Source organism: Dryobates pubescens, chromosome 1, assembly GCF_014839835.1.
Source record: "Dryobates pubescens isolate bDryPub1 chromosome 1, bDryPub1.pri, whole genome shotgun sequence".
NCBI classification, from domain to species: Eukaryota; Metazoa; Chordata; class Aves; order Piciformes; family Picidae; genus Dryobates; species Dryobates pubescens.
This window is the reverse complement of record NC_071612.1, coordinates 55,145,965-55,169,820: the sequence shown is the minus strand read 5'-3', so window position 1 is coordinate 55,169,820 and position 23,856 is coordinate 55,145,965. Positions and strand designations below refer to the sequence as shown.

At 35.8% G+C, this 23,856-nt stretch overlaps 1 protein-coding gene across 2 annotated transcripts in view; it reads left to right on the top strand.

Moving 5' to 3' along the window:
* Positions 1-23,856, top strand: part of GPM6A (glycoprotein M6A) — a 112,078-nt gene that overhangs the window by 20,266 nt on the left and 67,956 nt on the right. The window contains exon 1 of one of the 2 annotated variants that reach the window (XM_054166176.1): positions 21,844-21,918. The exons of the other annotated variant lie outside the window; for it this stretch is intronic. Within the exon in view, the coding sequence (XP_054022151.1) occupies positions 21,882-21,918 (37 nt within the window). The 5' untranslated portion in view covers positions 21,844-21,881. Of the gene's footprint in view, positions 1-21,843; positions 21,919-23,856 lie in introns of those variants that run through there. 2 annotated transcript variants of the gene reach the window in all.

The following is a 23,856-nucleotide window of genomic DNA, read 5'->3' as shown; positions in this document are numbered from 1 at the left end:
GAGGAGGCTCAGGGGAGACCTTATACATAGAATAAACCAGGTTGGAAGAGACCTTCAAGATCATCGCGTCCAACCCATCAACCAATCCAACACTACCTAAACAACTAACCCATGACACCATGCTCTCTGTAACTACCTGAAGGGAGGTTGTAGACAGGTGGGGGTTGGTCTCTTTTCCCAGGCAACTTGCACCAGGACAAGTGTCTCAAGCTGCACTAGGGGAAGTTTAGGCTGTATGTTAGGAAGAAATTCTTCACAGAAGGAGTGATTTGCCATTGGAATGGGCTGCCCAGGGAGTTGGTGGAGTCACCATCACTGGAGGTATTTTGGAAGAGACTGGATGGGGGTGCTTGGTACCGTGGTTTAGTTGATTGGATAGTGTTGCGTGATAGGTTGGACTCAATCTTGAAGGTCCTTTCCAACCTGATTAATTCTATTCTATTCTAAATAAAACAAAAGTTGGTGTTGCTGTCAGCTTGGAATGGTTCTTTGCTTGCAGTGCACCACCTGTAAATTATCAGGTCATGCTAGATGACTTTCAGTAAAGAAGTAATATTGGTCAAGCAGGTATATTACCAGTGTCACATATACTATTCAGGGAGGAATATTTTACTGTCTTTTTTTTTATGTTTCTATTGGGAATGTTTTCCTGTAAAGCAAGGTCTAGCTCTAGAAAGTCAGCTCTTCTGGTTTGTCATTTTTTTTTAACAATAGACTTTTTTAATTTTTTTGGTCACATATTCCATATCTTAAAGTATAGACATAATATAAACATTTTCTTAGAGTGGTCAATGGCTTTTCAATATGACTATTCTTAAATGTACAACTGAGTATTTGATTCTGCTAGAAACAAGTGTGTGTGAAAGTGTGTCTGTGACAGGAGTGGGAAAAGGAATAAATGGGATACAGCATATTCCCAATTATTGATTTATTTTAATTTATTTAAGCAAATAATATTCAAAGGAAAGCTTGCATTATTTTTTTTGGTATGGATTTGATACAAACCTTTGACATTGCAATTATTTGTTAATAACACTTTGGATAAAGTGTTTCAAAATTCTGTCTGATTTTATGGGAGGTTTTTGGTCAGGCTGATAGTTGCATTGGGTTTTGCCCCCTTTCCTCCCCTTCCCCTCCCCCCCCCATAAGTGCAATGCTTTCTTTACATTGCGACATGTGTAGAAACCTATTTGTCCATAACCAAATACTGCTGTTTCTAGAAGACACATATTGCTGGAAGAGGCAGTAAATATATGGCAGATTGGTTTTAATGAAAAATACTATTCTTAATCTTGAGTTGAAGCAAGTGAAATAGTAATAAAAGGTACTCAGAAAATTACTTTAATGTGTACATGATAGGCTGCATTATTTGTGCAGTTAACTATTGTACTTTCTGAATATGACTACCCTGTAGCTGCCATAAAAGCGGCATGTAGAACGTTTTGCAGAACAGTTTGGTTTTCTTAGTTCTGTGGAACAAAGAAATTTCTGTAAATGCTGATGAACAGTGTTTCAAGAAAACATTTTGAGGAAACAAAATGTATTTTATATAATATCTGTCCTTCATTTTAAAAAAAATTTCAGAGTCACGAAACAGACCAGTAAGATGTGAAGTGGATGCATTTTGAAAGTGCAGGAACCAGAAAACCTCTGAAAGAACAGAATCTTAAAAACAAACAAGCAAACATGAAAACCCTGGCAAAACCAACCAGCCAACCAAAACCACCAAAAATCCCCTCAGACTTGTTTTAAGGGCCATATGGGGGCCTGATTTTCCTGTCTTTGCAGTTTATGGCAATTAACATAACTTTAAATAGTTGAAGGCTTCTGACTCCACTGCAGCTGCTGCTTGAGTGAGATCTGTCCTTTAAGTGTTCCTTTCACTTGAATTATGGGTCTTTGCCTCCTAAAGCAGTTTATGACAGAGCTATTGAGAGGATGTAGTTGGAACTTCTGTATCTAGTGATGTTGTAAAATGCAGCAGGTGTATAGAGGCTGAGTGTATAACGTTAGATTGTTATGTCTGTTCAGTAAAGACCTCTGCTTGCAGCAGCTGGATAATGAAGAAACATCTGAAGGGTCAAAAAGTGTGAGGCTCTTAATGGTGTTACATGGAGCTGGAGGCCAAGTAATCACCAGTGGCTGGCACATGAGGTTACTGGATGTACTGGGAGTGTTAAGCTTTGAAAGAGTTGTTAGGAGTTGGGGTTTTTTAGTTGTTAGGGGATGTGATATGATAGCTACATGATATTTTACTCCTGCTATTTAATCCTGCTGTTGAAGGAAGAGACTAAGAGATGAAAACCAAACCCACTTTTTAGCTAGATGCTTTTGTAGCAGTTGCACTGACTGCAGAGCTGTGGCAGGGGTGGCATCGGTACTGGGACTTTAGCCAGAGAGAAAGCCTTGAAGACCTCAGTATTCCCCTCAGGCAACAGGGAAAAAAAAGAAACAAAACAGAAAATGCTACGTCTGCTTCTAGCTGAAGTTCCCATGAAGTTAGCACTGTGTCACTAGCTACCTTGCAGTGCTGTATAAGAAATGCATGTTAATTTTTATAAAGCATTGCTTTGAGCAATAACTCATAAGTACAGTCCAGTGACAGAGCTATTCTATGGTGCTAGTTGCCAAAAGCTGAGTGCAGTGTGTACAGTAAGTCATAAAACATTCTTCTAGGGGAAAAAAAGAGTGATGTATCTCATTTCTATTAAATTCATCTTTGTCTTTGAGAAATGCAGCACAGTGTAAGGAAGTATTTGTAACTGTTCAAAGTATCTTGGTGATATTTTTCTTGGGGATAGGTGGCATTCAACTGGAATCTGCTGGGAGTTTTCCCCAAACTGTTAATTAGGAAGAGAGGTCACATTTGTGCAGGAGAGAAGAGGGCTACCTAATGGTGAAGGCAGACAGAGTCTGACTTTTCCCTTCCAGATGTGGTTTGAAAAGTGGAGAGAAAGCTGAGTGAATCCTTTCTTTCCTTTTGAAGTGTTCCTGTGGACATTGATGCCAAATGGTATTTGGAAAGCTCCACTTCCATGGAAGCAAATATTATGAAATAACACTCTTGCAATGATTTTAATTTATGATATGTTGGGGAGAAATCTAAGCACCTCTTGGTCACTGGCAGATGAAAAGTAGATGGTCTTGTTGGGGGCAGGTGGGGGGTGGGAACTGGAAGCTTCATATGTCCTGCAATCAAGAAAGCAGACCTGACTCTGCAAATTCCTACATAATTGCTGAAAGCTGGAAGTCATGGTGAGCGTTTTGTAAGCCAGACTTCCCATCGTAATTTAATTAGTTAATGTATTTTCATTAACTTTACTCTTTGGAATAGTGGGAGGTTTTTTGGCTGTAACTTTAAAGACTGCAGCCTAGAGGGACCATGCATATCATGCACAGCCAATTTCCTCCTTAATAAATGATTTTGAAAAATTAGTAAATAAACCCAGTCTTTTACATTGTAAAATATTGGCATAACCATGGAAGTCCCTACATCTGAGAGAAGCTGAGTGCAAGGAACAGGGGGAATTAGTGGAAACAGCAAATCAACATAGATGTGTGTCTGTATTACTGATATGTCATATCTGTGATAGACTGAGAGGATTATGGGTTTAATAAATTAGATATTGTCTGAAGTATCAATAATATATGTTGTTTTATAATATTCTGATATTTTGAACAACAGTTATGGAGATGAATTTGCTGTGTAGAGGACAGGCAAGACTATAAATAAAGATAAACCTCCTGGGAGATAGTAAAGAGTGGCCCTGTCTTACTTTTGGATGGCATAGTAGCACAGACCTAGGGAACACTTTGAACATGATGACAGATCTCGGGTGTAATTTTAGGAAAAAAAACAATGCTACAAGAGCCCAGAGGAGGGATCAAAAGTTCAGTCATGTGGGATATAAAGAGTGTGATGAGAAAGGTGGCTGTAAGTGAAAGGGTTGTGGGTGGTTCATCATCTCTGTAAGATAGCTTCACTATTAGACAACATTGCAGAGGTATTATGTATAATCTAGAATAACAGTTTTTTACCACTTACTGATGCAGAATTTTCTGGGGAAAAAAAGGTAAATTCTTTTTCAAGTTTGTGTGGTATCAGTGATCTCAGGCAAGCATAACAAACACATTCTGCCTGACCCAATAATAAGTTGTAAAAAAAAGTGTATATTATATGGATGCTATGGGTGCCCACAAGCCTCGCTGGATTTGGAAACACCAGTTTCAGGATGTGAAGTGATACCCACTCTTAGATGTTAATCAGAAAGGTATTTCTGATGGAGGCAGGTAGTAGAGAAACAGTCTTATAATTCTGGTATATCAAATTGCTGCAGTATGGCATCTTACAGCCAGACAACTAATATACATATACAAAGTATTAGGAATAAACATATAAATAAACCATCAGTGGTTTAAAAAATAGCCTGTTCTACAGATGCTGCATAAGGCTGCAGCTATTTTTTGCTCCCTGCATGGTTCCCCAGATAATTCCATTTGGTAACTGGTGACACATGCATTTAAAAAAACCCACAAATGTTGCTTTTTATTTAAAGTGACAGAGTGATATTACTATGAAATTAAAAAATATAGGTGACTATATATTAAGCAGATAATATGCCATTATGTTTATTTTGTTCTCTTGAATGTTGCTAGTCTCTCCAAGTACATTATTTATATGGGAATAGTGTATTTGCAGAGGATGAAAAGAACAGAAGGGAAATGGGAAATGAAGAAGGGGAAGCTTTTTGAGCATGCCTGTGATAATATTGTGAAAGGGCAGAACAGCATGGGAGCCCTATAACTAACCTGCATATTGTTCATTACTAAATGCAAAGCCATGGTGTAACTGTCTTGCAGAAATCCCTGGGGGTTTTAATGATTTGCTCCTACGATAGCTTGGAAGAACAACATTTTAATGTTTTAATTCTGCCCAGTACTAGCCAGGAATGCAACACATAAAATGTATTTACTTCCCTTTACTCTGACAGCAATATTAACTCAGGTTTGTGAATGAAGTTAATATAATAAATACACAAATAATGAATGCAGATTATTATGGAAGAAATGTCTTCTTTAAAGCAACAAACACATTAAAGGATTAGTATGTACTGCAGCTAACTCTGTTTACAATGTTCTGGCCTTTCAAACTGACTAAGATTTTGCTGCAGACATCTTTGTAGTTCAGTCTTTGGGATTTAATCTCTGTAATGTGTTACACTCGCTATTGTCCCAGTGAATTTGTTGACAGACAGTAATTGGGTCATTGCATTGAAATGCCCGATGTAAGCCCTGAGTTCTCCCTGCTCGTTGGCAAGGCAACCACAGTGGTCCAGGAAACATGCGCAGAGTGGGCTCCAGTCTGCTGCTTTCAAATGGTGTCACTGGAGGGCAGGAAGGAAAAATCACTTGGATGATGAAATAGGCAGCAGATTCTTCTCTGGTTTGTGTATTATCTTTCAGTGATGCTGGTAGTGGAGACAGAAATCTAAACTTACAAATAAAATGAAGCATTGCGCAGCAATTTGCACTATGTATTGTGGCTCTGTTCTTAAATCTTGGTTATTATGTTAGTTTGGGTAGACTGAATACATTATGTGTCACTTGGATCTAGTTATTCTAATATGTGAAAGAAGATAAATATTTCATAACTGCTTTAGACCTTGCTCTGGTTTGCCATTCCTTTCGCCCTTCTTCCACAATTCCCTGTATAGAAGCAACTGATAAAGTGCTGTATTCCATTAACCTAAAAATAAGCAGAATTCTGTGTGTTGAAATTCTTATGTGTGGTACTAGTTAACACTCTTCATTGACTGCTTTTCTGTCTGGGGTATTTCTAGGGGCACAAAAAGGGGGATAAAATCCACAGACTGTAAGTTTCATTGTCCATAATGTATTCTTAATTTTTTCTGTTTCCTTGGGTTGTGCTATGCAAGTGATGCTGTGTAATATTTATGCTGAAGTGAAGTAAACTTGGAGTTTTTGCTTACACAGAATTTTTAAACAAGTGGAAATTGTTTGGGTCTTATTGAAAAAAGAATCTGCTCCATCTCATTGACATATTTAAGAACAGGGAAAAAAAAATAATGTGAAATTAGTTGGAAGTTTCAAACATATAATTGATAAACCACTTCTGTTTCCATTCTTTAAAACTACAGATTTATCATAATTATCAGAATCCCTTCAACCAGGTTTGTTCAAATGTGAAGAGGTAAAAATTTAAGGCAAATGCTTTTATACTTCACAGTGCAGATGCTTATGACAAAATACATGATGAAACTTACCTTGCAAGTGAAGAAAATAACTAACAGTGTCATGGCTGTTGTAGTAGCTGCTCAAATGGATAAAAGTTTCCAAACCTTGACAAGGTAATATAAATTGCTAGCACTTTCTGTTTATCCAGAGTAGAAGGAACTGACATTTAATCTTGATCTTTACTAATAGTTTACTTTAAAATAGGCATCCAACATTCAAGAGATGTCAGTGATAAATTAATAGATAAATTCATACCAGTTTCTAAAAAGGAAACTTGAACTGGAACATCCTCAAGTTCATAGTAATAGCTGTTGGTAGAATTAACTGATTTCTACGGTTGATGTTAAAGCCTGAATACTACCACTAACATACTTTACAGAAGAAGGGCTGTGAAGGAAAAAGGAAAAAAATTCAGTCTCTGCAATTAGAAAATCTTTCCCCTGGCCAAGTCAAGGCATCAATGAAAGTCTTGCATCCAGAGGAAACTGATCTTTGTTAGTGACACTGCTCCACAGACTACACATTCCTTTGCTTCAAGTAGCTGATGACTGGAAAAGAAACAATTGGACTTTTATCTTGGTAAGCACTGGTAAAAACATCTATCTTAGTAAAAGAAAATCCTTGTACAGAACTGAGAAGCACATCATATTCAGTAGCTGTGATGTTTTTTGAAAAATAAATGTTTTCAGGTATAATCTCCACAATTAGTTTCCCAATAGCAGCTGTCATAGAGCTAGTTGCAGGAGTGGCAGCCAGCTCTGTTTCGTCATTCATGCGTGTGGTAGTGAGAAAAGTTCAGTTCTCCCCCTACACATTTTCATGTAGGCCTGAACTATTCCAAAAAACTAAAAATGCCAATGTCATTATGCTGCGCATCTATCTGGCCCTTATCAAGCATAAAACTCTTGTCACCTTCACAACTTATACCCTTCCCATCCTCAACTGTTCAATGGCAATTATTTCTGATGAAGAGTAAATTTGCATGGTTCATGTTCTGGGCCTGCAGATGTTCCAGATGTAGCAGAGGAAGCACAATTTGGAAACCTTGTTATGTATAAACAAAAATGCAAGCTACTTGGGTATCTCAGAGGGTTTAAAAATACTTCTAAGTGTGTGCACTTACCTAGGTGATTAAAGTTATGTTTTTAAAAAGAAAGAAATTAAAACCAAACACAGAAGCATTCTTAAAGGCCAACATACCTCCATTAGGTAGTCTATTTTTTTTGTGGTCAAATGAGCAGAGAAAATTCCCCATTTCATTCATTTTGGGCTTGAGTTTGGAGAGAAACCCACAGCTATTACTTGTTCCTTGAATAAATGGTAAGTAATCTTGTGTAAATTATTTTTCAGCTTTTCACTACTATTAGCAGAAAAGGATTGCCTCTTTCTAAAATGAACTTTTCAGTTTCTTGGGTTTTTGTTTGTTTTGGTTTTTGTTTGTTTGTTTTTTGTTTAATACATGATTGTTGTATGTTTCTCCAGCAAAACAGCTAGGCATACTGCTGTTCAGATTGACCTAAGTAATCCTCTGATTCTACTTCTTTTGCCCTTGTGGCTATGGCTCAGTGCTGCTTTTAGAGAAATTAATGAAAAAACTGCACAAAGTTCGCCGCTGTATAGTGAGATCTTATATTATCTACCTCTGCAGTGCTTTAAATTTCTTCAAGTCCAGGAAAAAATATGTGATACTTCATTGGAACATAGAATAGTCCAGGCTGGAAAAGATCTTCAAAGGTCATCTTGTCTGACCTCCCTGCAGTCAGCAGGAACATCCCCAAGTAGACATGATAATGAATGTGAGGGACAGAACTGCAAAACAGCCAGGGACAGTAAATAAAATCTGCCACAATTCCAGTAATTTGCAAGAGGGACTCAGATTTCTAGAGACTGTTCTTAGGGCATCTATTTTCAACTAGCTTCATAAGACAGTGGAGAACATAGGTTACAGTCTTAAATCTTACAGCTTCCCCTTTTATTTTCTTTGGAGCACTGCAATTTCTAATGTGTTTGCATATTTTCCTAAATTAACTTTTGGCTGTCAGAAGATTTGAGAATCTGATTTTGTTCACCCACAGAGATGTCCTATCTGTCTTTAGAGAGCATATTTGGACTACCTGTAGAAAGGCATCTCTCAAATACTCACTGGATATCTGTTTTAACAGATGGACAGCAGTGAGCATACATGAAGCTGTTGCCAAATCCCAATCAGCAAAGTGTGTCAGGGATAAAGAGGTTAACATAAAATAACTTTCTTCCACATGAAAAATGCCCATGTCCTCTGAACTAAATGTCAAAAATCAAAGCAGCAGAATTTTTAGACAAGTGATTTATTACACAATTAAATTACAGTAGCTTTTCAGAAAGAGCAGAAACAAATTTTCATGTTGAAATTGCTTTGATTAAATATTTTACTTTAAGTCAAGATGAAATGTGTGCTTTTTTTTCTTGGTCTGAGTGTCATGTCTTTAAATAGCTTACTAGAAGTGAAAGGTAAACCTGAGATATTTAAAGTACTGTAAATAAGTGTGAGGAAGGTATTTCTTTTGCCTGAGATCTGGCAAGGTGGGGCTTCTTACAGAGTCTGTTCCAATTATATTTTGACTTCTACCACATTCTTGGGGAAATAGTGCATAGCCTAATGGATTGAAACATCACAGAGACTATTTACTTTTTTTCTGTATTTTAAGATCTTGCAGAGCTAATGGAATGTCACAAAGACATCGCTCTCTTCACATTTCCTATTTGCATAGTAGACAGATTGTTATTGTAACATATCCCACTGTTGTCTCTTATTGTAAGTTTCTCAAAGATATCTTTTTATCTTCTGTAGTGGGACAGAATAAAAGCTGAAGCTGAAAGACAAATGAAGGGAATGGGAGGAAAATCAGTTCTTCTTGTGATATCTGTCTGCAGTAGAAATGTTGGGACCTGAGTTCAAATGAAGAAAATATTAATGCATTTTTTCTGTTTAAACAAGTATGCAACCTTAAGCCACAGATATATTAGCTGTACATTTTTGACATTTTCTGCCACAAGATATTCAACAATCCTGCTCAGGGAGTTGCAGTAAATGTTTGCAGCGTGAACTTCCAAAGAGCCTTATTTTAAAGCATGTCTATGTTCTAAGATACTCGTGGCAAAAGCAAGCACGACAATACAAAGTATCTAATACATCAAGATCTAAAATGTCTCATCCTGATGTTTAGTTTTGTGGGGGATTTTTTTGTGGCTTTTTCTTTGGTTTGGTTTCTTTTTCTTCCCCCTGCTCCCAGAGGTTCCTAGGTGCTTGTCCACAGAGATCCTTCCACAACTCAGTTTTGGATTTGAACTGGCAGGGTGGCTTCCTGAAGTCTGTGTCTGTGGTTCCTTGTAGGCTGGGATGGACAGTAGCACTAACTTTTCAGGTTCCCAGCCTTGAACCTTCGCAGTTGTCAACATAAGCCGAAGACTTAAGACCCATTCAAAAGGGAGCTAAGAGTTAGGTACATGCACTTTAATCTGACACTAAAACCTCATGAGGTTTTGCTTAATCCTGGTGTCTTCTAAAATGTTGATGTGCCAAAATATCTGAGTTGTGCTAGCGACATCATGGAAGTAGAGATGTCAGTAAGTGGCTTAGCAGGCTTCACATACTTGTGCAGCACATCTACATGCAGAGTATTGCTTTGCCTGTGCTCACTGACAGGTTTCATCTTGCAAAGTATGATTTGAAAATGCATCAGAGATGGAGAGGGCTAAGTTAATGGTTGCAACATATGCTTGAGATCAATTTCCTTCTCACCCTTGTTTCCTGTGTCCCTGAGCAAACAAGATATAGATCAGGCTGAAATGAGAGCTGTTCCATCCCTGCTGAAACTGTTGGATTTTTCTGAAAATAAAGATGAATTCAGTAGAACAGAGAGAAGGGGAAAAACAACAACAACAACAAAGAAAAAAAGAAACAGGAACTGTAAAGGGAGCATGGTGAGGAAGCCTAATGTTTGTATGCATATTTTAATTATGCTGTTGCTACATAAATTATTAATATAAGAATTTGAATATATGTGTATTTCACTGAGCTATTATGATTTCCTTTCTGATATGTGTAATTTTTACCCCTTCCTGGTTAGGGAAACTGCATCTTACAAAGAATTTTTGTATGGTGCAAAAGAATACACCATCAAGGTAATTTTCAACTTGCACCTTAGAGTGTGCAGGTTAAGATTTCCAAATGAAAAAAATCTTCAGTCCTAACAGAGGAAGAGTAATCTCTGTGTACCACAATAAGGATGTCCTGATTTTATCTTTTTTTAAATGACATATAATGAATGCAAAATCCTCTAAAAATATAGCTGATACTCTCAGATGTCCAGCTTCTGTGGTTATTTGCCCTTTACAATCTTCAAAGAGTGTTTCAATTTAGCACATATGCATGTTTTCAATCTCTTCTATAGCATTAGGACACATGGAACACAGTATTCAAGATCTTAATCTGTGCACTTTGTGCATATTAATAAAGCACTTAGCTAGCACTTAGGTGCTAGCCATATATATGGAGAGAAAAAAAGGAGCCTCTTACCTAACCAGCTTAAATCTTAGCTGTTGTTGTAAATGAAATCTGAAAGATGAAGATAAAGTACATATGTGACACTTTCCCATGCAAATATTATTAATTTAAAAATTTTATGTGTTCTCCTCTGAGGTATTTGAAAGAAAAATAAAAGTAGTGGTTCATTGTAGTTAATGGAAGATATTTTGAATGAATGTGCTTCTGGGGAAAATGAAGCTTTTATAGTAGGGAAGACATACAAAATGAAACAGTGGAAACCTTTGTTCTGGTATCTTCTGTGTTTGAAACTGATTTATTTGTATCTCATTAGTAAATGGAGGATTTATAAAAAAGGCCTGAATTAGTCTATTAAGTGTGATGAAGTAACAAGTTCCATAGACTTTTATTCTTGTCTGTTCTGTCATTGTCTAGCTAGTTGTTTTTTTTTTATGTAAGTGCATTCCAAATCTCTTTGTGATACTTTTCCAGTGACTGGTCTTAAAGTAGGATGAGGAGACTAGAAGGAAATCACTTAGTTAACAAACATAATAACTCATACTGATCTTACAGAAGAAAGAAACCAACATGGAAGAGATAGAATATTTGAAATGTCATTTAAAATGTTATTTTAAATGTTTAAATGTTGCTTTTGTTCAGTTGTTTTTGTTTTGGTTGGGGTTTTTTGTTTCTATTGCGTCTACACTTACTAATTTTCTGATGCAATAGATGTTTACCCATTTCATTCTAGTATGGTCCTTATCACCTGGGTTCATACTACTGCTTATGAATTTCTTGCCTGACTTGAGTACTTCACCTACAATGATCCAAATTATCATTTGACCCTATAATTTTTAAATCACACCCTCATTTTACTGACAGTGTCCATTTAATTAGCTTTAAGTTAATTAAACTGAAGATTCTTAGTTGCCAGTAAAAGAATTGCATGATTAAGATGGCACAAACCCAGTTTTTCCAAGTGTAGAAAGACTTAATGTGTTGAAGGCAAATGGCCTAACCCAGCAGAAACTATATAGAGTTGTAATAGCAATCAATTCTCAGTCTGCCTAATATTTAATTGTCTAACGTGAATCATAAATGCATAGTGTATGCTTGAATGGGATTGTGTATCTTGTGTAGCTGTCAGGGTGAGTGGCCAGAAACTCTGAATTTTTAAACAAGCTGTGCAAAAGTAGTGTCTCATATGAAGTTGCATAATTAACAGTAGTTGTGACTGGCCCTTATGTATTATTTAACTTCTGCTACATCTCTATTTTATTCCTTCATTAGTCTATACTTCTCTCTTGGTTCTAGAATTATCTATGTATGTACTTATTTTGTTTCTAGTTTGTGTATGATGCTGTTATCAGAAGATTCTCTGTGTAAATAAAATAGAGATCAATAAAGTCTACTGAAAAGTTGGCCTTTTAAGCAAAAAAACCCCATACTATCAGCTATCAAAACTGGCTGAGGTTATATTATTATGTATCTCATATTTATGTCTTATTACACCAAAATTTACAGGAATATGAGATACTTAATAGATCATTCAGAGTAATATTTGCTTAGTTAGATGCACTCAGATTATGCTAATATAGGGCTACTTTTCAGAAACTGCTAGGCAATTTGTAATTTTAAGCCCTTTACAGTTAGATTTGTGTTGTAGCTTTAGTATTGCAATGCTGGTTTACTTACTTTCCTGTTTTATTTATTGTGCAGAACTGCAAAACGAAGGAAATTTCTCAGTACCTTATCACAGTGATGGGGGGGGGGCAGGGGTGTTGCTCACTGGAAATGAATTTCTGAGTTTTGCTTTCTTGCTTTCCGTTATTGAAGCATACCACTGCATTTACACTCAGAGTGCTTACTTACCTGTGTTAACTGATAGGAGAAGCTAATGAAGAAATGTATAATTGCTTTTCACTTCACGTAGAGCCCATCCTTGCACACTCTTAATTGAATTAATCTCTGCTGGATTAAAGAATCAAAGTCTCATACTTGTTATTTAACTCAGTCCATTAGTCTGGTCAGGAGGATGCCATGAGGAAGCCTTGCTTTCTGTCTTTCTATTGAATTAAAAGAGTCACCAGGCAAATAACCTTAATCTTTGTCATATTATGAAGCTGTGGACAGACTTAAATGACTCTGAAGCAGGCTAATAGAGGTTGTAGTAACTGATTTGTTTGAAGAGTTTAGCTAACATCATGTGGCTTAATGAAGTCTTTTGCATTTATTTTGTTTTCAAAATTATACAACAAAAATGTGGTAAAACCCCATTTTGTTTCCTTTAATTTCTGGATATGTAAGGCCGACGCTAAATCCATTAACTTTTAATTTGGCCTGTGTGGTTGGAAACAGTAAAACTGGTTTTCTACTAAAAAATACTTCAGCTCAACCTTTTTGTCCTTCTGAAACCTGTACATGGAGTTCTTTCTCATGCTACTTTATTCTTTGTAAATATTTACTTTAAATTTTTATTTTCTTTTTAGCATGGTGTTCAGTTCTTTTCATTCCTATGTATGATCCAATTTATTTAATTTTTTGTAGATATGTTTGCAATTTACATCTGAACTGATGTTATTGCATGCTGATTGGTAGAGGGATGTCATACTGACTTCTAGGTTTGAATGTTTTGTTTTTTTCTAAGAAGTGTTAGGGCTGGAAAGGACCTCAAGAATCATCTAGTTTCAACCCCCCTGCCATGGGCAGGGACCTCTCACACTAAAACAGATTGCCCAGAGCCACATCCAGCCTGGCCTTAAAAACCTTCAGGGATGGGGCTTAGACCACCTCCCTGGACAACCTGTTCTAGTGTCTCACCACTAGAATTGCCTGCACAATTATTTAAGCTGTTGGTGATTCCTTCTAGGTTAAAAATTATTCTGGACATCAATTCATTTGTCAGTAAAAACCTGTCTAGTTAAATTTTACTGTTTTCATAAGCCACATGTAGTGGCTGTTCAGTGGTGCAAAGGGACAGATAGAAAAAATGGAGCATACTCCTTTGTTTTGCAGAGGGTTTAGTGTCATTTTCATTTGCATTGTCATTGCTCATGTAGTTCTGTACTGAAATATCTCAAAATTCACTCTATACACTTATTGAGAACACATTAAATATAGATAACCTAAGTAAATCATGGAACTACATGAATAATCTAATAATGGCATAGAATATGAAACACATTGCATTTCATCACAGTTCAGTTTCTGGGCAATTGCAACAGTTTCATTTGCAAGTTTAATCCTATAGATACAACAGTTGGGTCTGTTAATCTTGGTAAAAAAAAATTTCACAGAATCAAATTGGCCAACAAAAGAAGGTGCCTTGGTTTTCATCAGGAAGAGAAAAGGAAAAAAGAATCTTAATAGATTAACAATTAAGGCATTCATGCCTTATAAGACATGCTTAAATTCCTAAGTGAAGTTAGGCCCAGAAAACTTTGGAGTTCTAAATTTCATCAGTATCATCTGCTAAATTCAACATAAATTCACATATACTTTTAATTCTGAAAAAGACAGTTTAAAGTGCATCAATAAATATGTAAAAATGTTTGTCTAGTGTTCTTTAAGGTGCCTATCAGGTGTGGTTAGTGAGTCTTCTCTCTGTTCTCTCATGACGGCTTAGGGAAACCCTCTGAAGTCTCCAATGCACTCAAGCACTGAATGCAATCATCTGAGACCCTTGTAGGCATCCTTCCTACCTGCAGAGTTTCATTCTGCCATAGCTTTAAATGTGAAAGCTAAACTAATCACTCTAGGAAAGTGAGATGTGAAAGATCTCTTAGCCTTATTTTCATTATTGATTTGCACATACTGAAGAATATAGACCTGAACCTTGAGGTGTCAGCAAGCTGTGTAACCAAGCACAGAGTCATTTGTTTCGGTTGTACCATGCTCTACTGTGTGTGCCCAGTCAAGCATTACAATCAAAGAAGGAAGATAAGTGTTTGTCTTACAAATCAGTTAGAGGAAATAATTTGATAAAGGCAAAGAGTTCACATATGCTGGATGTGAGTCAGAAGAGATTCATAGATACAAAATAACATCTATGTAAACATTAATGTTACAGGTGCCTAACACTTTCATAATTAACTTCTGTTATCCATGGTCTTCCGCCTAGCAATCTTCTAGTAACACAGTAGTGTGAGACATTTGATGAGACTATCAGCACGTCCTTTTGATCAGTTAGACATTCAATGTATGCATATTGTTAGATACATATTTCAGCTTCTGATTGGGAGACAGCCAACCATTTAATCTATTGATCAACTACTGGTGTTTTGTGAACACCGGCTGATTTCATTATTGAAGCGTGTGTTTACATGAGTTGTGGTTTAGCATATATGTAGTAGTTATGTGCAGTAGACAGGGATGGTGTAATCACTTTCAAAATCCTTTGTATTGAATTTGTAGATAGGCACCTTTGCCCTCGGTAAAAACTTTGTAAGTAATACAAAGCTGCTCAGCATGTGCATGCTAAATTTGCTGAAATGCCTGATGGGATAAATTATTGAATATATTTATCTGGATTCACTTTTGTGGGTTTATTATTAAAATAGGCTACTTCTTACACGAAAGTGGTTTCACACAAGGAAGGCTTTGAAGGCATTCTGTATGCACAAAGTACTTGTGATATAATCCACTTAAATCCTGTCTATTTAATTTGAACAGTAAATTCAAGTATGGCGTGGTCTTCTGTATTAGCATGTCTGGTATTCTATCTGCATTAGCATATGGTAAATCTACTGTTTTGCATACATTTCAGCTTTGTATGGACAGCAGCTCATTCAAGACAAAACCAATTTGCATTTAAGGCTTATTCTCTAAGAGCTACCTCTTCATGTTTCCTTCATGTCAAGAATCCTTTCAGTGATACTACAAAGACTTGTAAATATTATTATAATATTATCTGCAAATACTACCATTTGCTGCTATTAAAAAAAAAAAGTTAATTCACATTTTTGTCCAGCTGGGGTATGGTTCTATGATTTATGACTTATATCAGCAAAGCACAGTAGTGTCTTGACTGGATGATGTGACAATGATAACTGAGTGATCAGAATAAAGTATATGATAAGGTTCACATCTCTGGCACTAATTATCTGTATGTGGAAAATAGAAGTCTAAATATACTGTGAGAGGGATAAGAGCCTACATTTAACTTCCTAGGTGAGAGCTGTACATTTCAGTAACCATTCAACTGTGATTTCCATGCCATAGCAGGACTCTAGACGTCGCAGCATATATAGAGCTCTTATTTGCATGTGGGAATGCTATATGAAAGTAAATATTAGTATTACTCTTCTTGTAGTACTACTCTGATGTCTGTTTTAGAGGTTTCCAAGATGAAAACCAATAGGAATAGTTTACTTATTTGTACTTCACCGTTCAAGGATAGTCTGTAGTACAATAGAGAGGATTTATTCAAGGATAGCCTATCCTTGTGATGTTTCCAGCATAGGTATCTGTTCATAGGTATTGTATTTAGTTCCATACAAACTAAATTAAAGCATTGCAGACATATTTTTCCACATTTGACCTTTTTTTTGGAATTAATCCAAATTTTTGTTTCTTTAATTCTGCTAATTAGTCCAAGTCAAAACTACCTAATTTTTTCAGCCCCATCTTCATTCATCTCCTTTGTGTTCCTAACTAGAGTTACTGTTTATATGCCAAGTGTCATGACAAATACCTACTCTGTATGAATTCTATGAAAAAGACATATGACATGCTTTTCTCACTTCTTTTGCATATGAACTTACACAGTATGGTATAGCTAACAAAAAAAAAAAAACCTGTTTTTTGCACTGCTTAAAGCAAATAAATGTTTGTCCACAAAAAGTAAAAAAACCTTTAGAGAATAAAAGGAGTATCACAGTATCACAGTAACTAAGGTTGGAAGACAACCCAAGGATCATCAAGTCCAACCTGTTCCAACAGACCTCACAGCTAGACCATGGCACCAAGTGCCACGTCCAATCTCCCCTTGAACACCTCCAGGGACGGCGACTCCACCACCTCCCTGGGCAGCCCATTCCAATGACGAATGAGTATGTTAATGCCTTAGATAAAAATGCATGAATGAACCAAGGTATATACAAGGATTCCCAGATTTATTTTTCTGTTACAAGACTAACATATAACATTTTAAAAAAAAATCTTTAGTCTTAAAATAAAGACTTAAATACACTTTGTGTTGCTTTCAAAGTTAGCTTTATATAAATTTAAGTTGAGGCATTGGTGGTTTTGCTGTTTTTTAAGTGACTCTATTCAGTGCTTTAGTGAAGCTTAACTATCAGGTCTTGAATGAGAGACTTTATTTGGTTTTATATTTGATAAGTGTGTAAGTTATGCAATAGTTGATGGTATGGTATCTTACTGCTTGGTGAAGTACCAGGAGGCAACTTCCTCTGTGCCTCCCTCTGGATTCTGTTTGAAGAATGCAAATTGCAAATCTTGCTCATATTGTGTCCATCTTCAGAGAGGCCCGAGACAGCAAGCTTTGAGATAGCAACAAGTGAAATGCTTTTTAATGGAAAACTATTTTTTCATGTTTCTACTTAATTGAATTTTGAAGGAAATTACTTCTGAATGATTAACTAACTTAGATATACAAATCTAAGCTATTAATATCTCAGCATTCATGTACAGATACATGTGTTTTGCTTGTCTTGCTACTTCATATACGCAACCCCAATTCGTTACCATAAATGCAAATTTCTGACGAAAACTACAACTGTGGCAAATAAACACAACTTTAGAAGATGCTTCAGAACCATCTGATACTTATTAATGCCTACTTTGATTGTGATTTATTTTTGGACTTTTTGTCCTTCATTCCCCCTTTGTTCTGTATTTTCTTCCCCTCCCACCCTTTTTTTTTCTTTTTTTTTCTTTTTTTCTTTTTTCTTTTATTTTTTTTATTTTTTCCCTTTGCTTTTTTTCCCCTTTGCTTTTTTTCCCCTTTGCTTTTTTTCCCTTTGCTTTTTTCCCCTTTGCTTTTTTCCCCTTTGCTTTTTCCCCTTTGCTTTTTCCCCTTTGCTTTTTTTCCCTTTGCTTTTTTTCCCTTTGCTTTTTTTCCCTTTGTTTTTTTTCCCTTTGCTTTTTTCTTTGCTTTTTTTTCTCTTTGCTTTTTTTCTTTCCTTTTTTTCTTTCCTTTTTTTCTTTCCTTTTTTTCTTTGCTTTTTTTCTTTGCTTTTTTTTCTCTGCTTTTTTTCCTTTGCTTTTTTCTCCTTTGCTTTTTTTTTTCTCCTTTGCTTTTTTTTTCTCCTTTGCTATTTTTTCCTTTGTTTTGCTTTTTTTCCTAATCATATTCTTCCTCATAAGCATTTTTAAAAGTCTTTGGCCATTAATTTGGTTGCAATTTGAAGCATAGACACCTTGGTCAGTGCTAAAATTCATCCAACTCTCAGGGATTAATGGTTTTCAAATACTTTGATTTAATTTGTGATAAGTGCAAATTACAATCACTAGCTCAAAAGGTAAGACTCCAAGCCCACTATTTATAATTTCAATAGTCAAAACCAATACAATTTCAAAGGCTTTTTGATGCTGTTTCTTATGTTGTACTTAAGCAGAGAATGCTGCTCTACTTTGTCATCAAATGAATGGTATTTGCAACACATACTCAATCCATAGCTGTGTTGATACTGTTGCCTTTTACTTCTATATTTAGCAATATTCTAAATTGTGTAGGCAGGATTACTCATCCAATTAATAATTCTTTAAATATAGTTCATTAAAGGTAAGTTTTTTCTGAACTGCTTTTGCAAAGGCATTTTGCCTGGGAAGAGTAGAAGGAGAATAGAGAGAGAAAGAATGTAGTGGATCTAGCGATTATTTTCTTCATTAGCTTTGCATACAGCATGCAAAACAGAGGGAAAGGTTTTTTACCTTGTTTCTCATATATTTGTGTGTTTGAGGTGCCAAACAGTATGTTGTATAGCCCATGCCATGGTCTTTGGTCGAAACTAAGTATAAACATTCATAAAAATCATCTTGAATAAATTACTTGCTTTGATATTTTATTTTTTTTATCTTCCTTATAGCAGGTCCTTATCCTATACTGGGTGACAAGAGAATATGACATTGAGATTTGTAGTAAAACCGTTCGTTCAACACAGCTCCTTATTGTGTGGTTCTATACTGCCATGTAGCCATTAAAGTGTTTTCCAAGCTTTGTCTTTTCAAAAATGTTTTTTTTTCCTCAATTATAGAATCATAGAATCCTTTTGATTGGAAGAGACCTTTAAGATCAAGTCCAACCATTAAGCCATCACTGATAAGTCACCACTAAACCCATGTGCCTCAAGGTATGGCAATTCCACCACTTCCCTAGCAAGTGCATTAGAGCCTCCTCTGTGAAGAAATTTTTCTTAATATCCAACCTAAACATTCCCTGGTGGAATCTGAGGCCATTTCCTCTTTTCCTATTGCTTATTACTTGGGAGAACAGACTACAAACAGTAACAAATTTTGATCCATGATGGATCTCCCTGAGCTGTCCTGGCCCTCTTGTGAGCCAAGACAACACAGGCCTGTTTTAGAAGACCTATTTTTTTAAAAATTTCCTGGAATCTTTTAAATATGTAGCTTTTAGCTTTGTTATAGAGTAAATGGCTCATATGTTCCATTGGATCTTCTCCATAACTTCACACTTCTAGTACAATTGTCAGTTATGGGCACATTCTTTTTTCAAAATCTGATTTGTTTCATGTTTCCTCAAGACCATACATCTTCCATAATAATAGACCAAAGGTGTGAAATCTCAATCACTTTCATCAAGATGCTATTTGTCGTATATAAACATAAAATTAATTTCTGAAAAAAGATGCTTATTTTGATTTGGGGAATATTTTGTTAAATAATTTCCTATTGCAACAGTATTTTCTTTGTGAACTGTGAAAAATAGTCTAAGACATCATTTAAAACTTCAATAATTAATTTTCAAAACGTACAGTAAGGATCTTCCTCCATAAGACTTCTTTTCCCTACATTAACTTCACAGAAACTTAGAGGCAGTTTTTCTGACAGATGCCTATTTTTACATTTTCTGTGCTCTTCACATTCATAGGAAATACACTATATGCACAAATCATATCTGTTTTTTTCATTAATCACTTAGATTGTTTGTAATCTGGAAGTTTAGAATACAGTCTTTTTTACAGATGCAGTTGATGACAAAAGCTGCTTTTGCTGACTGCTTTCCATTCCATAAAACAGTGATATGCAAAAAAACACTGGGGCTGTTTGCCTTAATAAGATTCTGTATTTCTCTGGGAATCGGTTTATAGGACCTTGGTTGCTCTATAAGAACTCTCCAGTTTTTTTATGTTTTGATTCTGTGTTGTGAGTATAATTCATTTCTCTAAAAATGAATGGTGTGGTACACGCTTCACTTAATGGCCAAAGGGAGGTGCCAGTGTTTAGAGTCTCTGTGGCATATAAACCATTTCTTTGAGGCCATTTGCATGGTAGGGTTGTCTCTGTTAAATGTTAATGATTTTAGTGTTTCAGAAGCTATTTGCCAGTCTTTTTGGTGTAGTTCTGCAGAACAGGAAATGACTTGATTACTGTACTGAAACAGTTTCCAGAACCACAATGAGTTAGGTGGCCATTTGGGGACTAATAGTATCTCCTTGTGGGCACTGAGATTCCTGTTTGCCACAGGAATCCTACTTCTCCCGCATCCTGCAAGAGCATTCTTCGGCTTCTAAGGAAAATCACATTTAGGAATATTCTCCAAACCAGTATATGTTCTATGCTACTGCATCCTGATATAGAGGTTTGACCCACTGAGTAAAGAGGGAACTTTATGTCATCAACAAGTAGCACAACTGAATGTGTTTGAAACCTGGTTTTGACTCAGTGTGAGCTGTGTTTCTTTGTAGAGGAAGAGTCCCATAGGAGATGAAGAATTCATTTTCTTTCTCTGATTTTTACATATTTAGGTCATAGACCTATAAGTTTTCTTTTAAGTGGTACAGGTATCTAAATCAGTAAACATTTTAGGTAGATGGGCTATCGTACTGTCTAGTAATTAGTTTAGTCTGGTTATTTTACATTTAGTTTAGCATTTTGCCTTCACTTAGGCTGAAACTTGTTGATTGTTGCATGGGATGCTTAGGGTGGGATTTTCTTCCCCAATATGATGTGCTGTTGAAAATATATTTTTTGAAGAGCGTTAAAAAGGACCACTTTTTTATTCCCTCCTCCCCCCCAGTGGTGTGTACACTTAACAGCATGTTTAATTCATCCCCTGAAGAACATGACAGTTCACTTTTAGGATTTCTTTCAGCTTTTGCACTGAAATGCAGGGTTTTGAAAATTTGATATGTATCTTTGCACAATACATGCATATTCTTTTCAGCCTTATGACAGTTGGTGAATGTGCATTGAGAGATCATCTTCCTGTCCCCCACAGGAGATCACCTCCACACAACATATGCAGCATTTATCTGCCAAAATTCAGAAGTCTTTTGAATCAAGCTTTCAAAAAAAAAAAAATGCTTCCATCTGGAGCTCTTAGTGTTTTCCAGAGATTCCAGAAATTCTACTAAAAGAAATTTCAGAATGCTTCAGAACCTATAGTTTAGCTTAAATATTTTTTAAAGGAAACATTCCTTTGAAGGTCGTGAAATAAGGAGCATAAAATTTTAAAGATCTGTCTGTGTTTCTGTGGTTTTATATGCATAATGCTCTTTACATGCATGTAAAAGGCATATATTACACATAAAAATGAGCAAATAAAATGGTATACACTCCCTGGGAGATTGTTGATGATCTCAGCACATCACGCCTTTGATATTAAAGCTCATTACAAGTTCACAATATTAGCTGCTGATTATAGATTTAAGAACTTGAAAAAGAGAAGCAAAGTGATAAAAATAAATGGAAATTGCAAACTCTTTATTCCTCTTGCTTCTGTTTTGGTTTATATACACAGGATCTAACTCTCTAGCTGCCTAGACAGGTCAAGGAAGGAGGTGTGATATTATGAATACTAAACAGTCCTCTCAGTTCAGCTTTCTGCCTGGGAAAATGTTAACCTTTTTTCTGCTAGCTCTGCAAAAGTATACTTTCAGTTGTGGTGGTCAGCACAATGAAAATGAGTACTGAAGAACAGGGAACAGGAAAAGGTATAGTGGAACTGCTGTGACCCTTATGAGTTGCCTGCATGTTAGATTATTTATTTTCAATGATGATAATTTGAGAATGACAATTGTGATAATGGTCAGCATTCACAGACCAAATGGGTGCAACTTGCTTTAATTGAAATTCTGTTGTAATTTCAGAGATATACCATATCAGATGACTTCATTTAGCCAAAGGCTCATTTTATAGACTGTTTCCTAACAGATTTTGACAATCTGATTTCATGAAATGGTTGCCTTGGCAACCCGTTCATTTTTCTTTTATCTATGAAAAAGCAACTGAGAAAATAGTAATGTGGCTAGAATCGTTTCTTAAGCCTTCCACCATTTGCTTGGTTTTGTTTTCATGCCAGATAACATACAACCTGGGACCCAAAGTAACATAAATATGTAACGTGTGACACTGAATAAGATTGGCTGCGTAGCTCTCAGGCAGATAGATGTACTATCCTCACTTACTCTGTATGTAATTCACAGGGGTTTTAATTACAAGCTCTTCAAGGCAGTGACCTCATTTTCAAAGACATCAGAAAGGTGCCAAGCATCATAGTGGTACTATCTAAATAATGAGAAGGGGGAAAAAAAAACAACAAAAAACCTTAAAAAAATAGTTTGTGAAATAGAAATCTAATTCCTGCATTGTTTATAAAATCTTGTGTGGGTGTATATGTGTATATAAATATATAATTATTATAATCTCCTTTATTTGCATGTTTTCTTAGTTTTTGTCTTTGTCAAAATGCCTTTGCACTGAATGATAAGTTTATATCATGTTGTCAACATATGTAGTATGATTGAGTAGCTGTAGTATGACTGAGCATTGTTTTTCCTACGTTACAATACTTTGGTGAGCTTAAATGCTATAGGAAAAGCTGATCACCCCCCCCATAAATAACAGAAAAGTTATTGAAAATTATCAGAAAATAAGCTGTAAAGAGTTACAATATTAACACTTTTAATACCTGTGTTAGCAGCCTTCTTAGTTAAAACCTAGAAGCAAGAGATGTAATAGCATATAGCTACATAAGACTTTTAGAATCTGGGAAAGCAGATTTGAAAGGCATTGAGAAATTCAGTTAGTGAGGTGAAAAAAGAGAAAGAAAATTCTGCCAAAATGGAACACAGTTGAGCAGTCTTAAAAAGCACACTGGTTAAGGCATGAGTGATCACATCTCCAAGTGAGCAGAATGAAAGAAATAGGAAAAAAGCCAAGTGCCTTCATAATATAATTAAAGATGGAAGGCTGAGAAAAAAAATAGCTCCTGGAAGAAAAGGGAAGCAACTAAGTAATAATAAAAGTAATGTCAGCATTAGCTACACTGAAAGGAAAAAATATGAGTGAATAAAAGGAAAATGAATTCATTTTAGTAAAAGGGTAAGGGAACATATGAAAAGCTTTTGTGAAGGTATGAGGGAATAAAGAGAAAGTATAACTAATATTAAGAAAGGTAGACAAAATTAATGCTTTATTTTTTTTTTTAAGAAAAAGGGCTGAGTGCAAAAAATTAAGGTTTTAATAACTTAATTTTTTAAATTATCTTTCTCCTTTTGAAAGTTGAAACAAAAGTAAGTCTTGAATCCCCCTCTTCCACCCCCCCCACCCCCACCCCCCCCATTTCTCTCTTTTCTCTAACAACTACAAGGATGATAGCTCATAAAAGATTTAATGAGCAGGTTTCATTTTCCACAGCTTTCGCCAAGATGTGGTTTGGGAAAGTGGCCCTAAAAGTTTGGTATCATGCATGAGTTCAAGATCATCTTTTCTTAAGTGTGATACCTTACTTCAGCTTTGTGTACTAGACTTTTTTTTTTTTTAAAAAAGGATGAATGTGAGAAATTGTCATGGTTTCTGCTTTATTATGCTAGAATTCATATTCCATTTCCAGACCTCTGGAAACCAGTAGAAACAGAAAAGGGCAAGGT